Source organism: Narcine bancroftii, chromosome 6 (genome assembly GCF_036971445.1).
Source record: "Narcine bancroftii isolate sNarBan1 chromosome 6, sNarBan1.hap1, whole genome shotgun sequence".
NCBI classification, from domain to species: domain Eukaryota; kingdom Metazoa; phylum Chordata; class Chondrichthyes; order Torpediniformes; family Narcinidae; genus Narcine; species Narcine bancroftii.
In genome coordinates, this window is record NC_091474.1 from 47,769,367 (window position 1) to 47,790,967 (window position 21,601).

Genomic DNA, 21,601 nt, shown 5'->3' on the forward strand with positions numbered 1-21,601 from the left:
GCCAACCATTTCAATTCTCCCACCCATTCCTACGGTGGCACATCTGTTCTCAGTCTCATCAACTGCTAATGTAAACTTGGAAGAACAATGTTCCTCATGGACAGACTTAAACCCAAGGGCATGAACAGTTTTCTAATTTTTAGGTAACCTCCAACCCATCTGGTTCCACTGCTTCCATCTCTTTCCTGCACTCTAACATACAAAAGAACTGAAGAAGCTCAGCAGCTCACATTGTGTCCATAGAAAGCAGTAGATGACCCTTGCAGCTTCACAAGTGCTGCACTCGAAAGGACTGTTTGGGATCCAAATGATGGTGAGGGGGGAGGTGAGGGCACAAGTGTAGCATTTCCTGCAGTAACAGGGTGAGGCACTAATGGATTAATGGAATGGATGAGCGGACAAGAAGGAGTGGTCCCTGCAGAAAGAGGAGCGGGGACGACGTGTCTGATGCCAGGATCACCTCCTCCCTCCCCACCATTCTGGGTTCTGAATCTTCAGGCGTCATCTCCTGCATCCGATGGTCCGATAGAGACTGGACACAGACTGGGAGATTATTTTGTTGAGCACCTTTGCTCTGTCCACTGCAATAATGGGGAGGCCTCCCAAAGGCCAACTATTTTAATTCCACATCGACATGTCGGTCCATGGCCCTTAGGCACAGCCAGGCCATGGCCACCTGCTAATTGGAGCAACAGCACCCAATATTCTGTTTGGAAACTCTCCAACTGGATGACATTAACATCGACTTTTCCAGCGTTCGTTCGGCCCTTCCCCTGTCTCTCTTTTCCAATGCCTCTGACTCTTTTCCTCTCACTCCCCAACCCCTTCCCTCTTCTCCATCACCTCAGCTTTTTTTCTCTCCGGCTCCCCCCACCCACTGGTCTATTGGCCTGTGCTCTTCCCCTTGCCCCTTCTTCACTCCGCCTCCCACCTTTTTATTCAGGCTTTTTTTTGCTCATACCTTGATGAAGGGCTCAGTGCCAAACCGTTGGTTATATATCTTTCCTTCCTATGGACGTTGCGCAACCTACTGAGTTTCTCCAGCACTCTTCTGTATTAAACTAGTCACAGTGACTGCAGACTTTCCCGTTTAACTACTTCCCTCCTTTCTAACTTTTCTTCACCTCTCTCTTCCTAGTAGTCTCTCCCACAGTCTCTGCACCTCATACCTTCTGTTCAGTACCCTAATCATCTCTCCCCCCACCTCCAGCTTCTTTCCCCTTTATCATATGGAACGCTGTCCCTTCCCCCTAGTCCTGATGTAGTATCTCAACCAGAAACTGACCGACAGATGCTTGCCCACCCACTGAGTGGCTCCACGGTTCTTTTGCCGAAGATTCCAACATCTGCAACCCTGTGCTCTTCTGGTGGATGGGTCAGGCAGCACAAGGAGATGGCCATCATTGTGAGTCAGCAGCTGCACTGAGTGCAAGTGGAGATGACCAATGTAAAGAGGTGTGGGAGAGGGGGCTGGTAGGGCACAGGTGGAAAGGAGAGGGAGAGGGAAGACAGGCAAGGGGCTAGTTTAGAAACTGCAATCTCTAAACTCCTTAAGCCCATCATTCCAACCCCCTTCCCCCACTTAACCCATTGCTTCCCAGCCCTTCTCATCCTTCCCTCTCATCTCTTTACACTGGCGGACTTTCCCCTACACCTTTGGAGCTGATACAGAGTACTGGCATGGTGTGTTGTATTGTTAATAAATAATACAACAGTAAATTCAGAGCAAGATGTAATATTACAGATACTCTCCGACATGCATCTGAGTTCCATTCTGAATGAAGGGTTGTATCTCAAAATGTACGTGATCCCTTTGACCCCCGCTCTCCCAACAGCTGGCTATGTCCCCACACTGATCCAACTGCCCCGTGCTCTCCCAACAGCTGGTTGTCTCCCCCAATGCCACTGCCCCACGGTCTCCCAACAGCCTGCTATTAGACCCTACGCTGATCCCACTGCCCCACGCTCTCCCGACTGTCCACTATCTGTCCTCACACTGATCCCACTGCCCCACGCTCTCCCGACTGTCCACTATCTGTCCTCACACTGATCCCACTGCCCCACGCTCTCCCGACTGTCCACTATCTGTCCTCACACTGATCCCACTGCCCCACGCTCTCCCGACTGTCCACTATCTGTCCTCACACTGATCCCACTGCCCCACGCTCTCCCGACTGTCCACTATCTGTCCTCACACTGATCCCACTGCCCCGCGCTCTCCCATTAGACCACTATCAGTCCCCACACTGATCCCACTACTCCGCGCTCTCCCATTAGCCCACTATCAGTCCCCACACTGATCCCACTGCCCCGCACTCTCCCATTAGCCCATTATCGGTCCCCACACTGATCCCACTGCCCCGCGCTCCACCATTAGCCCTCTATCAGTAGTCCCCACACTGATCCCACTCCCCTGTGCTCTTCTGACAGTCTGCTGTATTTGTACAGCTTTCTTTATATCCTGAGAACTGGGAGAGATGCTGTGATCTACATAATTCCAGCATATCATCCGACAGCCACTATCAGATGCACGCAGCCGTTAGCACTGGTTGACGTATGACCAAGTGCAATTTTTATATTTACATAGATACATTTTAAAAAATTTATACAGTATTTTTTTTGGGCGTATAGGTCACATAGGTTGTAAGTCAGGGAATATCTGTATTGGCATATGGGCCATTAAACAAAGCCTGAAGGATACAGTCATCAAAAATCCACCAAAAAGGAATAAGAAGACAAAATCTGCAGCGCGACCTCTGAACGACCCTTCTTCCAGCATCCGACAATACCTGTATCTGCAGTTGCACCGTTAAGGCAAAGTGTGGAAAAATAAAGCATGCCAAGCAATACATTTTTGAGGGATGAGTGTGGCCTAAACCAATTCTTTTTTGGCTGTGGCAGTTGCAAACACAGACACCATGTTGAGTCAGTGCTTAAAGAAAAGAGTGCAAGTCTGTGGCACAAAGCAGCCTTTCTCAAATTTCTGTCTATCCCAACAACTGTTTAAAGGATACAGAAAGATCATATTAAACAAAAAGTTAAATCCCACCGTACCAAAAAACAGGAAACTTGTAACTAATCGCCAAACCTAGAAAGAAAAAAAACACAAGTTAGCATTATGGAAAATTATAAACAGATTTTATACAAGGCAAAGTTACAAATTTGTTACTTCAAGCTTGTAATGAACAGGGTAGATAATGGGTAATCAGCAGATGTGTACTTAGATTTCCAGAAAGCTTTCAATAAATTGTCACATTAAAAGCTTCACACAAATGTGCATGGGGTTGGGGAATAATCTATTAGCAGAGAGAGATTAGCTAACAGAATACAGAAAGTTGGGACATTGAATATTTTCAGTAGCAACCAGTAACTAGCGAGGTGCACATGGATTTCTGGTGGGAGCTAATTATCTTTGATCAACACTAATGTCCTGGATCAAGGGGATGAGAGGATTGCAGCCACATTTTCTGATGGCAGTTGGATTAGCAAGTTGTGAGGAAACTCTAAAAAGTCTGCAAAAGATCAAAGGTACGTTCCATAAACAGGCAAGAGATCAGCAAATGGGGTAAAAGACAGATTATTTTTGAAATAGAATGAGACTACAGATGTTGCGGTACCTGAATCTGGGCTTTCTAGCCCATCGTAGGGCAAGCGCGGTTGGCGTCACAGTTAACGCAATGCCTTTACAGCGCTAGTGATCAGGTTTCAAATTCCTTGCTGTCTTCAAGGAGTTTGTACATTCTTTGTGTGTCTGCCTGGGTTTTCCCGGGGGCTCCGGTTTCCTCCCACCATTTGAAATGTATCAGGGGTGTAGGTTAATCGGCTGTAAACTGGGCGCCACTGACTCATGGGCCGAAATGTTATTGTGATGTACGTCAATATTTGAAATGTAGATTCCACAAACAAATCATGTGGCTATAACAAGTATTTTGGATGGTGATTGGAACAGCTGGCTTTATAGTAAGGGGTGAGGAGTACACAAGTAGGGAAACTTGAAAACAACTCCACAAGAGTAGTGTGCTGTTTTGGTGCCCATAGTTAAGGAAGGATATACTTGCACTGGGGACACAGCAGAGAAAGGTGATTCTGGGATGAGAGTTGAGCAGGTTGTGCCTACACTCATTAGGAGGAGATGACAACGGCTTGCCTTGGATGACAGAGATGCAGCTGACAGAGCCACCGACTCATAAATTCAGTGACTCAGGTCTGATCCTGACTGCTGCCATTGTCTGCATATTTTCCCTGGGCACTCTGGCTTTCTCCCACATGCAGGGTGATGGGTTAATGAGCTCTGGAAACAGCTACCATTGCAGGTGGCTGCGGAGATGATGGGGAATGCGATTGGCACTGATTTTCTTTGTGACCCACCTCTGACTCAGGGAGTCGGAAGACTGCCTTTTATATTATAAGTGAATACAATATATGGTGGTGAATCTAGAACTAGAGGACATTATTATAGTATGAGGAGCTGCCCATCTCAGGAACAAACGAGGGAGATTACTTCTTCCAAAGTAAGTCTCTAATCAAGATAGTAGCACAGTCAGTCATTCCAATGATTCAAGACAGAATCCCAATTGACATTTAAGCTACAAGGCAGCATGAGATTGGTTCAGCCCTGATTGTATTGAACAGTAGAAAAGCCAGCTTACTCCTGTAACTTATGTGCAGACTAGAAAAACATGCAACAAATGTAAAGATAAATGCATCTCTTCTATAGTAACCAGTCAGAGACATTTACAGGGTGGGACAGGAAGTGATACACATGCAGAGCTATGGCAATGGTTTGGTACAGGGATTTTGTGTGTGTGTGTGTGTGTGTGTGTGTGTGTGTGTGTGTGTGTGGGCAGGGAGTGAATACATTAAAGATGCCACAGAAATTGATAAAAATTAGATTCAATGTAGTAATTTTAAAGTTATTCCATAAGAAAGTTTATCAAAGAGGGCCCAGAAATTTCTTAAGTTTCTGAGACTATGAGAAGTAAAGCAGCCATGTTTGTCTGGTGGGTGCACAATGGGAACATTGCTCCTGGAATGGAGTAGACACAGGGTGTCAGAGTACATGAGATGGAAACACACACTTACTTGATAATGTTTAAATACTAGCTCCGGATTGAAGTACAACTGGAGTGGTGTGATTATTTCTAATTGCTGAAAGAAATTAAATATAGTTTTCATCAACAAAAATATTGGTGGACATGTAAAGCACTTTCTACATGACGATTAAACGATCCGAAAGCACCTCAGAAAGTAGGTCCTTTCAAACTGCCATGTAAAATGGGGTTTGCACCCTAGTTACGCAGCAGTTAGAAAAGGTCTGGCCCAGTCAACCCCATCCTGGGTCCCTGACCTACCTCAGAGGTAGTCAGGGAACCCAGTTAAACTTACCTAGGTTGCATCCACAGGTGATTTGAAAATGAAATGGCCAGTGCACTTAATTTGGTGACGTTAGTGCTTGAGTGTGTCACCAGGTAGCCAGCATCCGAACATCCGGTGAGTGTGTGACAAGCCACTGCGGGGGTGGAATCCCCCTTAAATCGCTGGATTGGCGATTCAATGGGTAGATCCCCCTGCAATTTGAAAGGTGCTTCTAGCACCTTTGCCCCAGTAATTGCACCTGGGTCCCAGGAGGGCGACCCAGGTGCTACAATTTAAAAGGGGCTAATGAGTCACTTTTGAACTGCACCCATTGTTCCAATATATGGACCCTTGGCAAAGGATTTATTCCTAAGCTTCTACAACCATAAATAGGCCAAATGAGACAAAGTCTGAGATTGCAGTACAGAAGTGTGGGAAAATAGGAAAGGGAGAGCAAGGTGCTGTCTTGCAAGTGCCTGCATCAACTGCTACCTCCCAGGATATGACCAGATGGTGCAGATTTTTTTAGGGGAACAGGATAAAATCCACAGGTTAAAATACTACAGTCAGCTTCTGATAATGGGAATTCATTGAAAGTGAATTTACAGAAAGGCTGGATGGGCAGAAGAAGGAGAGACGTTACATTTGGTTGGAAAAGTATGGGAGGAGATTCAAATAGCAGATAAAATCTGGTACAGACTGGTTGGGATGAATGACCACTTCCCACACCCTATATTCTATGTACGTTTGGAGAATTGCATCTCACAAACATGGTGTAGAATGAATGAGATCTAACTCAAAACAAAAATGGGAATTAAATATCCATAGTGGGAAAACGTGCTTGATTAGCACCCTTGGAATATTGCCCTTCCCATCCCTCTACACCACTGAAATATTGCTCCCCCACTAAACTCCTGGAATATAGCACTCCCCCACCCCCCCCCCCCCCACACTACATTCCTGGAATATCACTCTCCCCACCTCTACACCCCTGGAATATCACTCTCCCCACCTCTACACCCCTGGAATATCAGTCTAACCCCCCATTTCACCCCTGGAATATCAGTCTAACCCCTTTACACCCCTGGAATATCATTATAACCCCCCTCTTCACCCCTGGAATATCGTTGTAATCCCCTCTACACCCCTGGAATATTAGTCTAACCCTCTACACCCTTGGAATATCGCTCTCCACCCTCCCGTTCACTGGAATATCTTTCTCCTACTCTGTCCCTGGAGCGCCAGGGAGGTGTCGAGTGGCAGAGAGCGTCTGGAAGGACAGTTTCACCCACAGGCGTGGTATAGGACTACTTGCCCATGAACATGAAAGACTGATTTGGTATAACACAAAACTTTAAAAAGGAGCTATCAGTGCAACATCAAGCATATTTAAAAAATGTGAAACAAAGTCTGCAAAAACTGTGATTGTAGTTAATACACAAAAGTGTTGGAGAAACTCAACACATCCCACAGTGTCCATAGGAGACAAATATATAATCAATGCTCTGGCCTGAAACATTGGTGATTTACCTTTGGCTTCTATGGATGCTGAAGGACCTGCTGAGTTTCTTCAATACTTTCTTGTTATAAAAAGTGCCAGCTTTTGGATGACAATAACTGTGACCCCAACGCTCCCATCAGATGATGGCAATAAATTCCATGGCACTTTCCAAAGCAAGGTAGTTAACCCTATCTCAGGGTAGTCCATCTTCCCCACTGATCTAGAATCTGTTGTAAATTTATACATCCTTCCTCACTGTCCAGTACACCACCAATTTTGCTGTCATCTGCATATTTACTTATCAAATTAATTACATTGCTATTCAACAGCAGTGAACCAAGTATCAAACCCTACAGGATATCACTAGACACAGAACTCCAAGCATAAAGCAACACTCCACCACTACCCTCTGACTCCTTCCACTGAGCAATTTGATTTAACCTTCCAGACTAACCTGCCTTTGGGGCTTTGTCAAAGGCCTTGCTACAGTCCATATATAGTCAGTGCTCTGCCCTCATCAACCCTCTTGGTCATCTTTTCAAAAACTTCTATCAGATTTGTGAGACATGATCTCGCATGCATGAATCCATGCTGACTACCTCCAATCAGTCCCTGACTATCCAAATGCCTGTAGATGCTGACATTCAGAATCCCCTCCAACAATTTTTTTTAAATTGTAGAAGCTGAGCACCAGATGCAATAAATGACTCCTGCAAATTCCCAAGTGAGATTTTGAGACCCCTGCCGCCCAATTAAACTAAAACAGAGGGTGGGAGGAAACTGGAGCACCCATGGAAAACCCACGCAGATCATGGGAAGAACACACAACTCTTTACTGACAGTGCTATATTTGAATCGGTCTCACTGGTGTTGTAATAGTGTTGCACTAATTGCTACGCTAATTGTCCTATCCGTTATTGACGTCAGGCTCATCGGCCTATAGATGGCTGGCTTGTCCTTGTTACCCTTTTTAAATAATGACACATTAGCCACCTCCAATTCTCCCGCATCCAAAACCTTGACACTGATCAAAGCAAAGAATTTATAGTCCATATTGATAAGCAGCATTGGTAGCATTCAGGATACTCAGGAAAGGTGCAAAACAGATTTACTGGAATGGTAAGAGGGATGAGAGATCAGAGATATAAAGACGTGAGATTGTCTGCTTAGAACAGAGAAAAGAAATGGAATTGCCTCAATGCAATTGAGGGGCGGGCAACCTTTTACCATGCGTGGGCCGGATGGTGCCAGTGGTTGAATGGCAGGCTGCACTGATGCTAACATAAATAAACAAACAAACAAATAAATAAATGGAATTCATTTCAGGTCAGGGAAGGCATCTTCAAATCTGGAAATGCCAAAAATCACGAGTTAGTCATTAAAATGACACAATATTAAAAAATCATAAAAGTCATAAAGAGGAATAATTAGTCACAATGAAAACCAAATATCTAACCCCAAAACAGACAGCAGCGAGAGGGGGAATGTCACATAAAAAGGTGAGCCTCACACAAAGAGAGGGCGCTCTCATGCAGAGAGAGGATGAGTCACACATAGGGAGAGGAAGTGACAGAGAAAGAGGGATTTACCCACAGATAGGAGGAGCCACAAAGAGAGGGAATCCAACCCAGGGAAGAGGAAGTGCAACACTCTGAGTGAGTCCAACACAGGGAGGCAGATGATTGCAGAGATGATGAGTCAGACAGAGATGGTGTCATATACACACGCAGGAAAAAGTCCCACATACAGAAACAGGAAGTGTGTGAGAGAGAGAGGGGAGTACCACACACTGATAAGTTGAAAGAGTGTTTTCTCTCACAGAAGAGTTGGGTCTCACGCAGAGAATGCTCTCATGCAGCGAGACAATGTTACCATGAGAAGGAAGGAGAATGACACCGAGAGAGGAGGGAGAACATCAACGGGGGTGGGGGGAGGTCTCGCTCAGAGGGCACGGGATTGGGGGGGGGGGGAGTCTCATGTAGAAGGTAGAAGGTCTCCAGTGCAGAGAGTGGAGTCCAACACACAGAGCAGGGGAGCCATGCATTGAGGTGGAATTCACCCCAAGTCTTGGGGGTGGGAAGAGCCATGCACCAAAAATGGAACTGCGCACGGTGGGGGGTAGTCTCACACCGAGGAAGGCAGCTGCACATCGGACCAGATAAATTTGGATCTGGCCCATGGCGGGAAGATTGCCTACCCCTGCCCAATGCATAGATATTTAAGGAATAATGAGAAAGCTTCAGACAGCAGATAGATCAGTAACTTGAAAATAAAAGAGATGCTAAGGGGTGTTTCATTGTGACCAAGAACAAACTGTAAAATTGTTTGTAGCAGAAGCATTAGAAAAAGGCAGAATGGCAAAAGGCACATCTGTGGAATAAATATATGCTCTGTCAGCCAGGCTGACAGTGTAATGGGGCATGTAGTCGCTCCATAGAGCCAGCCCTGGCTTAATGTGCTGAACAGACACCTCCAATGTGGCAAGTACAGAATAAAACAATGGTAACCACTCCACTTGAGTCATCCAAGAACAATTACACCCTCATTCAAAGCTGTCTTTTTTTCCCCCCAACTATAGAAATAAAGTTGTCTTTTGAAAGCTATGAATGAATCTTCCTTGCCAATCCGGTTTGACGTTTTATTATCACTTTTATGATGGAACATCCAATGACGCACCACTCTCAGCACTAGACAAGTTAACTTTTCTTTTCGAACAATGGTTAAACCCACGATTCCATAACAAATCAATGTCATTGATGACACAATGATATTTTTTTTAAAATGCAGAATTCAATCATCAGCTCAGATTTCAAACTTTGCCATTTCTCCCCATGGATCTATCTGACCCGCCGAGTCCTTCATGGTTTGTTCAAGTTTCTAGAATCAGAACAAAACCTGCATAGTGGAAACCTGAGAAGGGACAGAAAATACGGCCCCGCAGCATCCATGGAAAGAGAAGTGGTTGACGTGGACAACGGAGGGACATCGGCTGCTGCAGTTCAACTCGCAAACTTGCGGCACCCTGGACGTGCGGCCCAACCGACTCCTCCCCGGGCACGCTCCCCAGCTCCCCGGGACCCGCTCCCTCATGCCCGCGGGCACGGCTTCTTTCTCCTCCTTTCCCGGCACTGACAGGTGGACACCACCTTCCCCACCCCACCCCCTCCTCCCGCTGGGGCAGGCCGCCAGCTCATCCCTGGGATCCCTCTCCGTGGGCGGCCTCTCCCCCCCAGGGGTGACCGAGGGTGGCCCCGCGCCTCTGAAGACCGTACCACGGCGGCGGTGGTGAGGACGCAGGCGGTGGTGTAAGCCCGGGTGACCAGCGGGATCTGCAGGTACTCTTGCTGCAGGCTCTGGTATGCCATCTTGCTGCTTCCGGCCACTACCGCTGGCGTCATGGGGACGGCCCGCTCCACTTCCGGCCGCCGGGGATCCCTGGCGCAGCGCGCATGCGCGTTCGCTGCTCATTTCGGCGGGAGAGAGAAAAATCCATGGTTTAATCTGTGGAAGTAGAGGAGGTAAGGAGATGGAGAGGGGCGAGGGAGGGAGGGAGAGGGGCGAGGGAGGGAGGGAGAGGGGCGAGGGAGGGAGGGAGAGGGGCGAGGGAGGGAGGGAGAGGGGCGAGGGAGGGAGGGAGAGGGGCGAGGGAGGGAGGGAGAGGGGCGAGGGAGGGAGGGAGAGGGGCGAGGGAGGGAGGGAGAGGGGCGAGGGAGGGAGGGAGAGGGGCGAGGGAGGGAGGGAGAGGGGCGAGGGAGGGAGGGAGAGGGGCGAGGGAGGGAGGGAGAGGGGCGAGGGAGGGAGGGAGAGGGGCGAGGGAGGGAGGGAGAGGGGCGAGGGAGGGAGGGAGAGGGGCGAGGGAGGGAGGGAGAGGGGCGAGGGAGGGAGGGAGAGGGGCGAGGGAGGGAGGGAGAGGGGCGAGGGAGGGAGGGAGAGGGGCGAGGGAGGGAGGGAGAGGGGCGAGGGAGGGAGGGAGAGGGGCGAGGGAGGGAGAGGGGCGAGGGAGGGAGGGGGGCGAGGGAGGGAGGGGGGCGAGGGAGGGAGGGGGGCGAGGGAGGGAGGGGGGCGAGGGAGGGAGGGGGGAGAGGGAGGGAGGGGAGGGAGAGGGGCGAGGGAGGGAGGGGAGGGAGAGGGGCGAGGGAGGGAGGGGAGGGAGAGGGGCGAGGGAGGGAGGGGAGGGAGAGGGGCGAGGGAGGGAGGGGAGGGAGAGGGGCGAGGGAGGGAGGGGAGGGAGAGGGGCGAGGGAGGGAGGGGAGGGAGAGGGGCGAGGGAGGGAGGGGATGGAGAGGGGCGAGGGAGGGAGGAGATGGAGAGGGGCGAGGGAGGGAGGAGATGGAGAGGGGCAAGGGAGGGAGGGGAGGAGATGGAGAGGGGCAAGGGAGGGAGGAGATGGAGAGGGGCAAGGGAGAGAGGGGAGGAGATGAGATGGAGAGGGGCAAGGGAGGGAGGGGAGTAGATGGAGAGGGGCCAGGGAGGAGAGGATGAGGTGAGGAAAAGGGCGAGGCAAAGAGGGGTGAAATGAGGAGGCATCATAGACTGTGTTTATGTGTGGCAGCTCCTTTGCTTCTCTGTGATTTGGTGTTGATTTATTTCTCTCAACTTATTTCCTAGATTTTGAAATGGCAGACAGGCTGATGACATACCAAACCCAGTTCTTTGGGTTTACTCCTCAGACTTGCACCCTTCGAATTTACAGTGGAATCCAGGATTGTCTCCTTGATGTGATGTTTGTTGTTGAACGAGTGGTCCTCAAGAAACTGAAAGAGCTGCCAGACAACAACGTTACTCCATCTCAGCTCCGTGCCTGCACAGAGGGCTTTCTTGGGTTGATGAAAGAGCTTTTGGACAAAATCTTTGAAAGGGTTAATCAAGGAATCTTGCAGTATATATTTTATATTCCTGAAAATATTCTCCTTCCTGAGGACAATGTTCAGGAGCAGCATTTGTACACAGAGGAACAGTACCAGGAGCTACAGATGGAAGTCGCGCAGCTTCAACATCGTTACAAATGTGAGATTCTCGCCAAGCATGCCCTTCTGAGTGAGCTGGAAGAGCAGAAGATTGTGGTGTTGAAATTAGAGCAGAGGGTGCACTGGTTGAACTTTTTAGACAGCACATGGAAGAATGCTGTTAGCGTACCTGAGAGCCTGGCCTTTGTTACTCAGCTGGCCCAAGAAATCCCAGCTGTGCTTGCAAATGTTGAAGAGAAGTCCCAGAAGGAATTAATGGATAGAAAATCTGAGAATTGATCGGGGGAGAGAGTTGGGAAGAAATGAGATGGGGGTGGGGGGGAGAATTGGGACTCTGCCAATGAAGCCAGATTCTCACATTAGTCAAAAATGGAATAGCACTGCCAGCTTAATGTTCTCGCTTCTAAAAAATTTTACAGCTGTGGGAAGGGTTATCAAATGAAGCTTTACGAGTGGAACCAAGGAATAAAAAAATGGGGCAGAGGCACTGTTGTACGATTTACCTTCAAACTCTGAATACAAAAACTTGCAGAAAGAGTACAAAAGCATGTGCAATGTTAAGTATAAGTGATTAAAACTAAATCCAGAAATAGGATAAAGTAATTAGCAGTTAAGATAGAAGTGGTCATGTGGTTGAAAGAGGAGTGGATCAGTTCAGATAGAATTGGGGGTCACGTGTTTGAAAGAGGAGTGGATCAGTTCAGATAGAATTGGGGGTCACGTGGTTGAAAGGAGTGGATCATTTCAGATAGAATTGGTCATGTGGTTGAAAGAGGAGTGGATCAGTTCAGATAGAATTGGGGGTCACGTGGTTGAAAGAGGAGTGGATCAGTTCAGATAGAATTGGAGGTCACGTGTTTGAAAGAGGAGTGGATCAGTTCAGATAGAATTGGGGGTCATGTTGAAAGAGGAGTGGATCAGTTCAGATAAAATTGGGGGTCACGTGGTTGAAAGAGGAGTGGATCAGTTCAGATAAAATTGGGGGTTATGTGGTTGAAAGAGGAGTGGATGAAGCTGCCGAAAGTTATGCTTGGTTTGGATGTTTTGCAGGAAAAATGATAAATGGAATCTAATCAAGAGATTGACCCACTGATGTAGATTGTCATCTACTGACCTACAGTATGGAAACAGCCCCAGCTTGTCTGTGCTGAACAATGGTTTGGTCCCACCTGCCCCATTAGGCCCAGACCTCTCCAGTCTTGCCCATCCATGTAGTTATCTAAGTGTTTCCTAAAGGAAGCTGATACACCTACCATCACCACTTTGGCAGCTCATTCCATGTGCCCACCACCCTCAGACTGAAGAACTATCCCCTCATCTTATTGTCCCACTCTAGGAAACAAACTATCATTGTTCACCTTATCCATGCCCCCTCACAATTTTATAGACCTCAATAAGTTCCCCTCTCAACGTGTGCTCTTTAAGAAAAACAGCCCTAGTAACTCCAGTCTCGATAATGCAACTGCCCTCATACCAGCAACTACTCCGTAATCATTTCTGTACCCTTTCCAACATTATATCCTTCCCGTAGCTCAGCGTCCAAAACTGCACTCGAAGAACATTTCAAATGTGGTCTCGCCAGCATATTGTATATTGTAACTTCAACATGACGCCCCGATACTTGTATTTATTTGGTGCCCTGACTGATTAAAGGCAAGTGCTTATCTGTGCTATCATCTTTAAAGAGATCCCTCTGCTCTATAACACTCTTTAGGACAGCACCTCACACTTCTGAGTTGAACTGTATCTGCCATGCCCCAGTCCCATTCTGATCAAGATCTCATTGCAAACCTAGGTAACCTCTGTTCACTAGCACATTCAAGTCAGCAAACTTGACCTGCCACAAACAGGGAGGACAAAGTTAACAGAATATGCAGTAAAACAGGAGATGGAATGAAAGGCCAGGAGAAACTTAAAGAGTATGTATCCACTGACTCCATAACAGATACAAAAGTCAAATGGATGGGTTTTTTTAAATCGTCAAGGCAATGAGGAGGCTTAGTGCTGCCTCATTAGCTCCAACAACCTTGTTTGATCCTGACCTTGGGGAGGGTCTGTGGAGTTTGCATATCCACTTTCTGTTCAAGTCTTAAAAAAATATTTTTATTGAGTTTAACATATAAAGTTACATACAAAATAACATCTCATATACCTACAAGTACAAAAGACAGGACGGAACTTTGTTAGACAGTTCTTGAATCCACACAAGAAACAAGTTATTGAATTAAGTCTATGATAACCATGTTAAACCAATACTTGCCAAGTTAATTCAAATAAAAATTGATCAAAAAGAAAACTTTAAAAACTAAATCAAATCAACCCCCTCCCTGAATGAAGGTTACCTTTGTAAAAAAAAAAGGAAATTATGAAATGGATATTGACCTCCAGACTTTGGACAGAGAATCTCCAGAACAGTCAAAATTCTTAATTCTTTCAGTCATGATCGTATTCTATGAATGGGCCCCACATCTTTACAAATTGAAACTATCTATATTTAATGTTGCATCTAATTTTCTCTAAGCTTAAATAGGTCATTATGTCAATGTATCCATCTTGTATGGGAAGGTGAAGAGTCATCTTTCCATTTCATTAAAATTGCTCGACTGGCTATCAACGTGGTAAAGGCTAAAACTTTGAGTTTCAGACAGAGGTATATCTGGCTCACGTGAAAAAACAAAGCAATTAATGGACCTGGTTCTATTTTAATAAAAATCGTTGATAAAGTTTGGAAAATGTCTTTCCAAAATCTCTAAATGTGAGCACTCCCAAAACATATTGGATCAGTGAAGCTTCAAAAATTTCACACTTCTCACATAGTGGATCAAGTACTGTTCAAGTCTTTAATGGTGCTCCATTTTCCTGATCTCCAAAAATGTGCTGGAAGGTTTCTGTAAAATTTCCCCCAATGTAGCTACATCGTATTATCAATGAGTGTTGAGGGCACAAGAGAATAGGATGTGTAAGGAGGGACAGAGCAACAGAACTGCTGGGTGTCGTGAAGTGGCAGAGATTTGATGGCCCATATCACCCCTTGTTCTGTAAGGTGGGTGGGGCATGGGGATGAGTGACATAGGCAGAAATCTTCATCACATTTAAAAATACAGAGATGTACATCGCCACAGTGGCTGCACTGAATATGATGCTCAAATAAAACTAAAACTTATCTGCACGTGATACATGTTCCTCTAATCGCTCTAATCACACGTCCATCTAAAGCTCTCTTAAATGCTACTGCTGTATCTACTACCACCACTACTACTGGCAGCTCATTTCAGGTACCCACCACACTCCGTGTAAAAAAAACTTGTCACACATCTTTGAAGTTTCTAGTTCAAAGATCAAAGTTCAAATTGATTGTCATTGTACATACATGACACGACATACAACCCTGGCATTCCTTTTCCTGCTGGCCAGGCAAAATTTCTAAATAATGAGCAAGGTAAGAGTTCTTAAATGAGCCTCCAATTGAGCCTGTTTTTCAGGCATCTGAATGTGGAGGGGTAGCAGCTATTCCTGAACCTGGACAAGTCTTGTGGCACCTTTACCTCTTTCCAAATTGCAGCAGTAAAAAAAGAACATGTCCTTTGAGTGGTGTGGATCTTTGATGATTGTTGCTGCTCTCTGATGGCAGTTAGTGTTGCACACAGATGTTCTCGGTGGTGAGATTTTTGCCTATGATGTATTGGGCCGTGTCCTCTACCTTTTGCAGGCCTTTCTGCTCAGAGATATTGGTGCCCCCATACCCAGACAGATATCCACTACACATCTGTATAAGTTTACCAAAGTTTCTGATGACATAGCGAACTTCCGCAAACTGAAAATATCCACAAACTGAGAAAATAGAGGAACTGATATACTTTCTTTGCGATGGCATTAATAAGATAGATCCACCTTAACCACACACTAATATGGGACAACAAGTGAAGGTTTTTAAGGCATTAAAAGAATGTTTAATTCTCACCAAAAAAATGGTGGCCATAATGCCACCGCCAATCACCAAGACCTCCCAACCACCGTTGCTCATCCCCGACATGTCCCTACTGCTGTCACTGATCCCTGGGGAGGCCTCCCGAGCCGGTGGAACATACATTGGCATGTCAGCAGACTCCTGTCTCCCCAGCCATTGGAGGTCCCGACACCCATGTCCCGTCTCCGAATCCTCCCCTAGGCTTAGGGGAGTCCAGTGTGTGTGTGTGTGTGTGCGTTAGTAGACCAAGGGGAGGGTTCAGAGTCAGCGTCGGGAGCTCTGGTGTACCAGGAAGGGAGGGAACCCCACTAACCCCAACATCCCGCTCCTATCCGGGAGACCACACTTTACATTCTAAATGTAGCATTACATGTCCATAATGGAATCTCTTTTTTAAAAATTTTTTATTTTTCACACTATGAACCATATTGACCAAAATACACAAACATTTCTCTCTTGGCAGATACACAGTGTCATTTTCTCCCCTTTTTCTGCCCTCTCTCCTTCCCACCCACTAAATGTTCAACATATACATCAAACCCATTAAACAATGTCATCACACAATGAAAATAAACAAGAAAATTGAGTCATCTACTTTTACACACTGGGTCAGTTCATTTCATCTTCTCATTTTGTCATTTTAGGTGGTGGAGGTCCGTGGTAGGACTTCTCTGTTGTGTTCCATGTATGGTTCCAAAATTTGTTCGAATACTGTGATGTTATTTCTTAAATTATATGTTATTTTTTCCAATGGAATACATTTATTCATTTTTATCTATCATTGCTGTACTCTCAGGCTATCTTCTGATTTGCAGGTTGACATTATACATTTTTTTTCTACAGATAAGGCTATCATAATGAATCTTTTTTGTACCTCATCCAAATTGAGGCCAAGTTCTTTACTTCTTATATTACTTAGAATAAAGATGTCTGGATTTTTTGGTATGTTATTTTTTGCGATTTTATTTAATACCTGATTTAGATCTTCCCAAAACTTTTCCACTTTCTCACTTGCCCATGTTTCATTCTTTATCTTTATGTTTCGATCTTGTTCGCACTTTTGTTTGGGTTTACAGCTTAATTCCTCGTTCTCTTGCAGTTTGATGTACATGTTTGTTATAAATCTTTTAATTATCATTGTGTCTGTAATCACATATTCAAAACTGCTTCCTTCTGGTAACCTCAGCCTGCTTCCCAATTTGTCCTTCAAGTAGGTTTTCAGTTGGTGGTATGCAAACATTGTACCATGAGTTATACCATTTTTGCACTTCATTTGTTCAAAAGATCATTTATTTCCCGAAAAACAATTTTCTATTCTTTTGATCCCTTTTCTCTCCCATTCTCTAAAGGAAAGGTTATCTATTGTGATTTTGCATCAATATTAATTTTGGTAGTTGATAATTTGTTTTTTTCCTTTCTACATGAATCTTCTGTCAAATGTTGAGCAGATGGTGCAGTACTGGTGAAATCCTATGTTGCACCAGATTTTCATCCCACTTATATAGTATATGTTCAGGTACCTTCTCCCCTATTTTATCTATCTCTAATCTGGTCCAATCTGTTTTTTCCCTTGATTGATAAAAATTTGATAGGTATCTTAATTGTGCTGCTCTATAATAATTCTTAAAGTTTGGTAGCTGTAAGCCCCCTTGTTTGTACCATTCTGTTAATTTATCAAGCGCTATCCTCGGTTTCCCCCCCTTTCCATAAGAATTTCCTTATTATTTCCTTTAGCTCCTTGAAGAATTTCTCTGTTAGGTGAATGGTAACGATTGAAATAAGTATTGTTTCCTTGGGAAGACATTCAATTTAATGCAATTTACCCTTCCTATCAGTGTTAGTGGTAAATCTTTCCAATGTTCTAAGTCATCTTGTAATTTCTTCATTAATGACTGATAATTTAATTTGTATCGGATTGCTTGTGTTTGCCATTTAAATAGTGATTCTTTCTTAAACTTTGTGAAATCTGCATTATTCATTGGCATCGCTTCACTTTTATTTGCATTGATCTTGTACCCCGATACTTTTCCATATTCCTTCAATTTCTTATGTAATTCTTTTATTGATAATTCTGGTTCTGTTAAGTATACTATGATGTCATCTGCAAATAGACTGATTTTATATTCCTTCTCTTTTATTTTTATCCCTCTTATTTTATTTTCTGTTCTTATCAGTTCTGCCAAGGGTTCTATAGCTAACACGAACAGTGAGGGAGATAGTGGACATCCCTGCCTAGTTGACCTGCTTAAATTGCTTTGATATATATCCATTTACTGTCACCTTCGCCAATGGTCCCTTATATAATGCTTTAATCCAATTAATATACTTCTCTGGTAAGTTTAACTTCTGTAGTACTTTGAATAAATAATTCCATTCTACTCTGTCAAAGGCTTTCTCTGCGTCTAAGGCAACTGCCACTGTTGGTGTCTTGTTTCCTTGTACTGAATGGATTAAGATATTGTCCGTTGTTCATCTTTTCTTAATAAATCCAGTTTGATCTAGTTTTACTATTTTTGGTACACAGTTGGCCAATCTGTTTGCTAATAGTTTAGCTATTATCTTATATTCTGAGTTGAGTAGAAATATTGGTCTATACGATGCTGGTGTTAGTGGATCTTTTCCTGTCTTTGGTATTACTGTAATTATTGCTGTTTTGCATGAATCTGGCAAGTTTTGTGTTTCTTCGATCTGGTTCATTACTTTCAGGAGAGGAGGAATTAATAAGTGTTTAAATGTTTTATAGAATTCTATTGCAAGTTCGTCCTCTCCAGGCGTTTTATTGTTCGGTAGTTTTTTTAATATATCCTGTATTTCCTCTATTTCAAATTATTTTATTAATTTGTTTTGCTCCTCTTCTTGCAATTTTGGTAGTTCAATTTTAGTTAGAAACTGATCTATTTTGTCTTCTTTCCCTTTGTTCTCAGATCGATAATAATTGCTCGTAGAATTCCTTGAAGTTTTCATTGATCTCCGTTGGTTTATATGTAATTTGTTTGTCCTTTTTCCTTGATGCCAATACCGTTCTTTTAGTTTGTTCCGTTTTAAGCTGCCAAGCTAGTATTTTGTGCATTTTTCTCTTAGCTCATAATACTTCTGCTTTGTCTTCATTATGTTCTTCTCCACCTTATATGTTTGTAGTGTTTCATATTTTATTTTTTTATCTGCCAGTTCTCTTCTTTTTGTTGTATCTTCCCTTGTTGCTAATTCTTTTTCTGTACTTGCTATTTCCCTTTCCAGCTGTTCTATTTCCCGATTGTAGTCCTTCTTCATCTTAGTTACATAACTTATTATCTGCCCTCTGATGAAAGCTTTCATTGCATCCCATAGTATAAATTTATCTTTCACTGATTCCGTATTTATTTCAAAGTACATTTTAATTTGGCGGTCAATGAATTCTCTAAAATCCTGTCTTTTAAGTAGCATGGAGTTTAATCTCTATCTATACGTTCTCTGAACGTATACGTTCTCAGTGGGATGTCCTCCAGCTCTATTGCTAGTAACAGGGTTGAGTGATCTGATAACAATCTAGCTTTATATTCCATTTTTCTAATTCTTCCTTGGATGTGGGCTGACAACACAGGAACAGGTCAATCCTTGAGTATATTTTATGTCTACTCGAATAATACGAGTATTCCTTCTCCTTTGGGTGTTGTCTCCTCCATATATCCAAAAGTTGCATTTCCTGCATTGATTTAGTCATAAATTTGGTTACGTTGTTCTTTCTGCTAGTCTTTTTTCCAGTTTTATCTATCTTTGAGTCCAAATTAAGGTTAAAGTCCCCTCCTATCAGTATATTCCCCTGTGTATCTGCAATCTTCAAAAAGATATCCTGCATAAATTTTTGATCCTCTTCATTAGGTGCATATACATTGAGCAAATTCCAAAATTCTGAATATATCTGACTCTTTATCATTACATACCGCCCTGCTGGATCTATTATTTCCTCCTCTATTTTGATTGGTACATTTTTATTGATTAATAAGCTACTCATCTGGCTTTTGAATTATATGATGCTGCCATTGTGCCCCACCCAGTCTCTCCTTAATTTCTTGTGTTCCACTTCAGTTAGATGTGTTTCTTGCACGAATGCTATTTCAATTTTTTCTTTCTTCAGTAAATTTAACAGCCTCTTCCTTTTGATTTGGTTATGTATTCCGTTAATATATATATAGTTCAACATGGCCATTTCATACTTTGTTTACCTTTCCTTTCCGTTTCCTCATCACCACCTTTCCCCCATATCCATTTCTGTTTTCTTTTTTTGAACACACTGTAAGACAACACTTCTAAAACATAAAATATTTCCACTATTCCCACATCTTATTCCCTTTACCCCAATTGTCCCCCCCCCCTCTTTGAGCTGCCCCTTGACCCTTGCCGGGCAACCACAACTCCCCTCTCCATTTGGATTGTGAACCCGCTCACAAGCGTCAACTGATTTCCCAGTGACTGTTATTCTCTCCCACCCAACCCCCTCCAGAAAAGACTTTTATCTTCACATATAACAAAGCTCACCCTCTTTATTCCCCCTTCCTTCCTTTCTTCCCCTCCTTAGTTCTTACTTATACATTATTTACCTTCATTATATGAAGTTTGTCGTCATTCTTTGTTCTTGTTAAATCTCTTCATCTCTTTCTGTCTTGCAGGGATTCTGCAAATTCTCGTGCTTTCTCTGGATCCGAGAACAGTCTGTTTTGCTGCCCTGGGATAACTGTTTTAAGCACCGCTGGATATTTTAACATAAATTTATAGCCTTTCTTCCATAGGATCGATTTTGCTGCATTAAACTCCTTCCTCTTCTTCAGGAGCTCAAAACTTGTGTCTGGGTATAAAAAATTTTTTTGACCTTTGTATTCCAGTGGTTTTTGGTCTTTCATTTTTTTCATTGCCTTCTCCAATATATTTTCTATTGTTGTATATCTCAGGAATGATTCTTGGTTTTTGTTGTGGCTGTGGTTTCGGGGCTAATGTTCTGTGTGCCCTTTCTATTTCCATCCCTTCCTGCATTTCTGGCATTCCCAGGACCTTGCGGATCCATTCTTTTATAAATTCTTTCATATCTTTGCCTTCTTCATCTTCCTTAAGGGCCACTATCTTTGTATTGTTTCTCCTATTATAGTTTTCCATTATATCCATCTTCTGAGCTAACAACTCCTGTGTTTCTTTAACTTTTTAAATCAGTTTCTTCCAATTTTCTTTTTAAGTCGTTCATTTCCATTTCTACGGCTATTTCTTGTTCTTCCACCTTGTCTAATCTTTTCCCTATTTCTGTTATGACCAGCTCTATTCTACTCACTTTTTCTTCTGTACTTTTCATTTTTCTTTTTATTTCACTAAATTCTTGTATCAGCCATTCTTTTAATACTTCCATATATTCTTGAAAAATTTTTTATCTATGTCCTGTCCATTCACTTTAGGAGACCACACTTCTTGACGCTGGGACAAGTGATTCTTCTGATGGGTTTTGAGAGGGAGAGTTTGAAAGAAAAGTCAATAGGGAAAGGTAAAAAAAAAAGATAGAGAAAGGGAGGGAGTTACCCGAAAGAGGACAAGCATCATTCTAATTTCGAGTGAATTTTTTTTCAACCTGTGAGGTCAGTTCGGCTCCTAAAAAATTTCAGATAAATGAGTATTTTCTGATTTGTTTTGGATATCCTCACTTATCCGAAAGATAAATGAGGATTTTTGGAGAATCTGATTTCGGATAATTGGAGTTGTATTTTATGTTTGGTTTAGTAGGCTATTACCTGGCTATTGTCAGTTAAAATAAATCTTCAAAGAAACATGCAAATTCAAAGATAAGACAGACAG

The 21,601-nt window shown here is 43.8% G+C and overlaps 2 protein-coding genes across 3 annotated transcripts in view; one reads left to right on the forward strand and one right to left on the reverse strand.

Annotated features, from left to right (window-relative positions):
* The window catches only part of LOC138736058 (derlin-2), a 34,107-nt gene extending 23,858 nt beyond the window's left edge, over positions 1–10,249 (reverse strand). For both annotated transcript variants that reach the window (XM_069884915.1, XM_069884914.1), the window contains exons 1-4: positions 10,129–10,249; positions 5,083–5,148; positions 3,015–3,088; positions 2,702–2,795 (exon numbers count right to left, since the gene is read on the reverse strand). In XM_069884915.1, coding sequence (XP_069741016.1) covers positions 2,702–2,795; positions 3,015–3,088; positions 5,083–5,148; positions 10,129–10,221 — 327 coding nt within the window. In that variant the 5' untranslated portion in view covers positions 10,222–10,249. The remainder of the gene's footprint in view (positions 1–2,701; positions 2,796–3,014; positions 3,089–5,082; positions 5,149–10,128) is intronic.
* mis12 (MIS12 kinetochore complex component) lies at positions 10,178–16,730 on the forward strand. Its single transcript, XM_069884916.1, has 2 exons — positions 10,178–10,374; positions 11,465–16,730. The coding sequence occupies exons 1-2, from the start codon at positions 10,215–10,217 to the stop codon at positions 12,100–12,102; spliced, it is 798 nt and encodes a 265-aa protein (XP_069741017.1). The 5' UTR covers positions 10,178–10,214; the 3' UTR covers positions 12,103–16,730.
* The last annotated feature ends 4,871 nt before the right edge of the window (positions 16,731–21,601 follow it).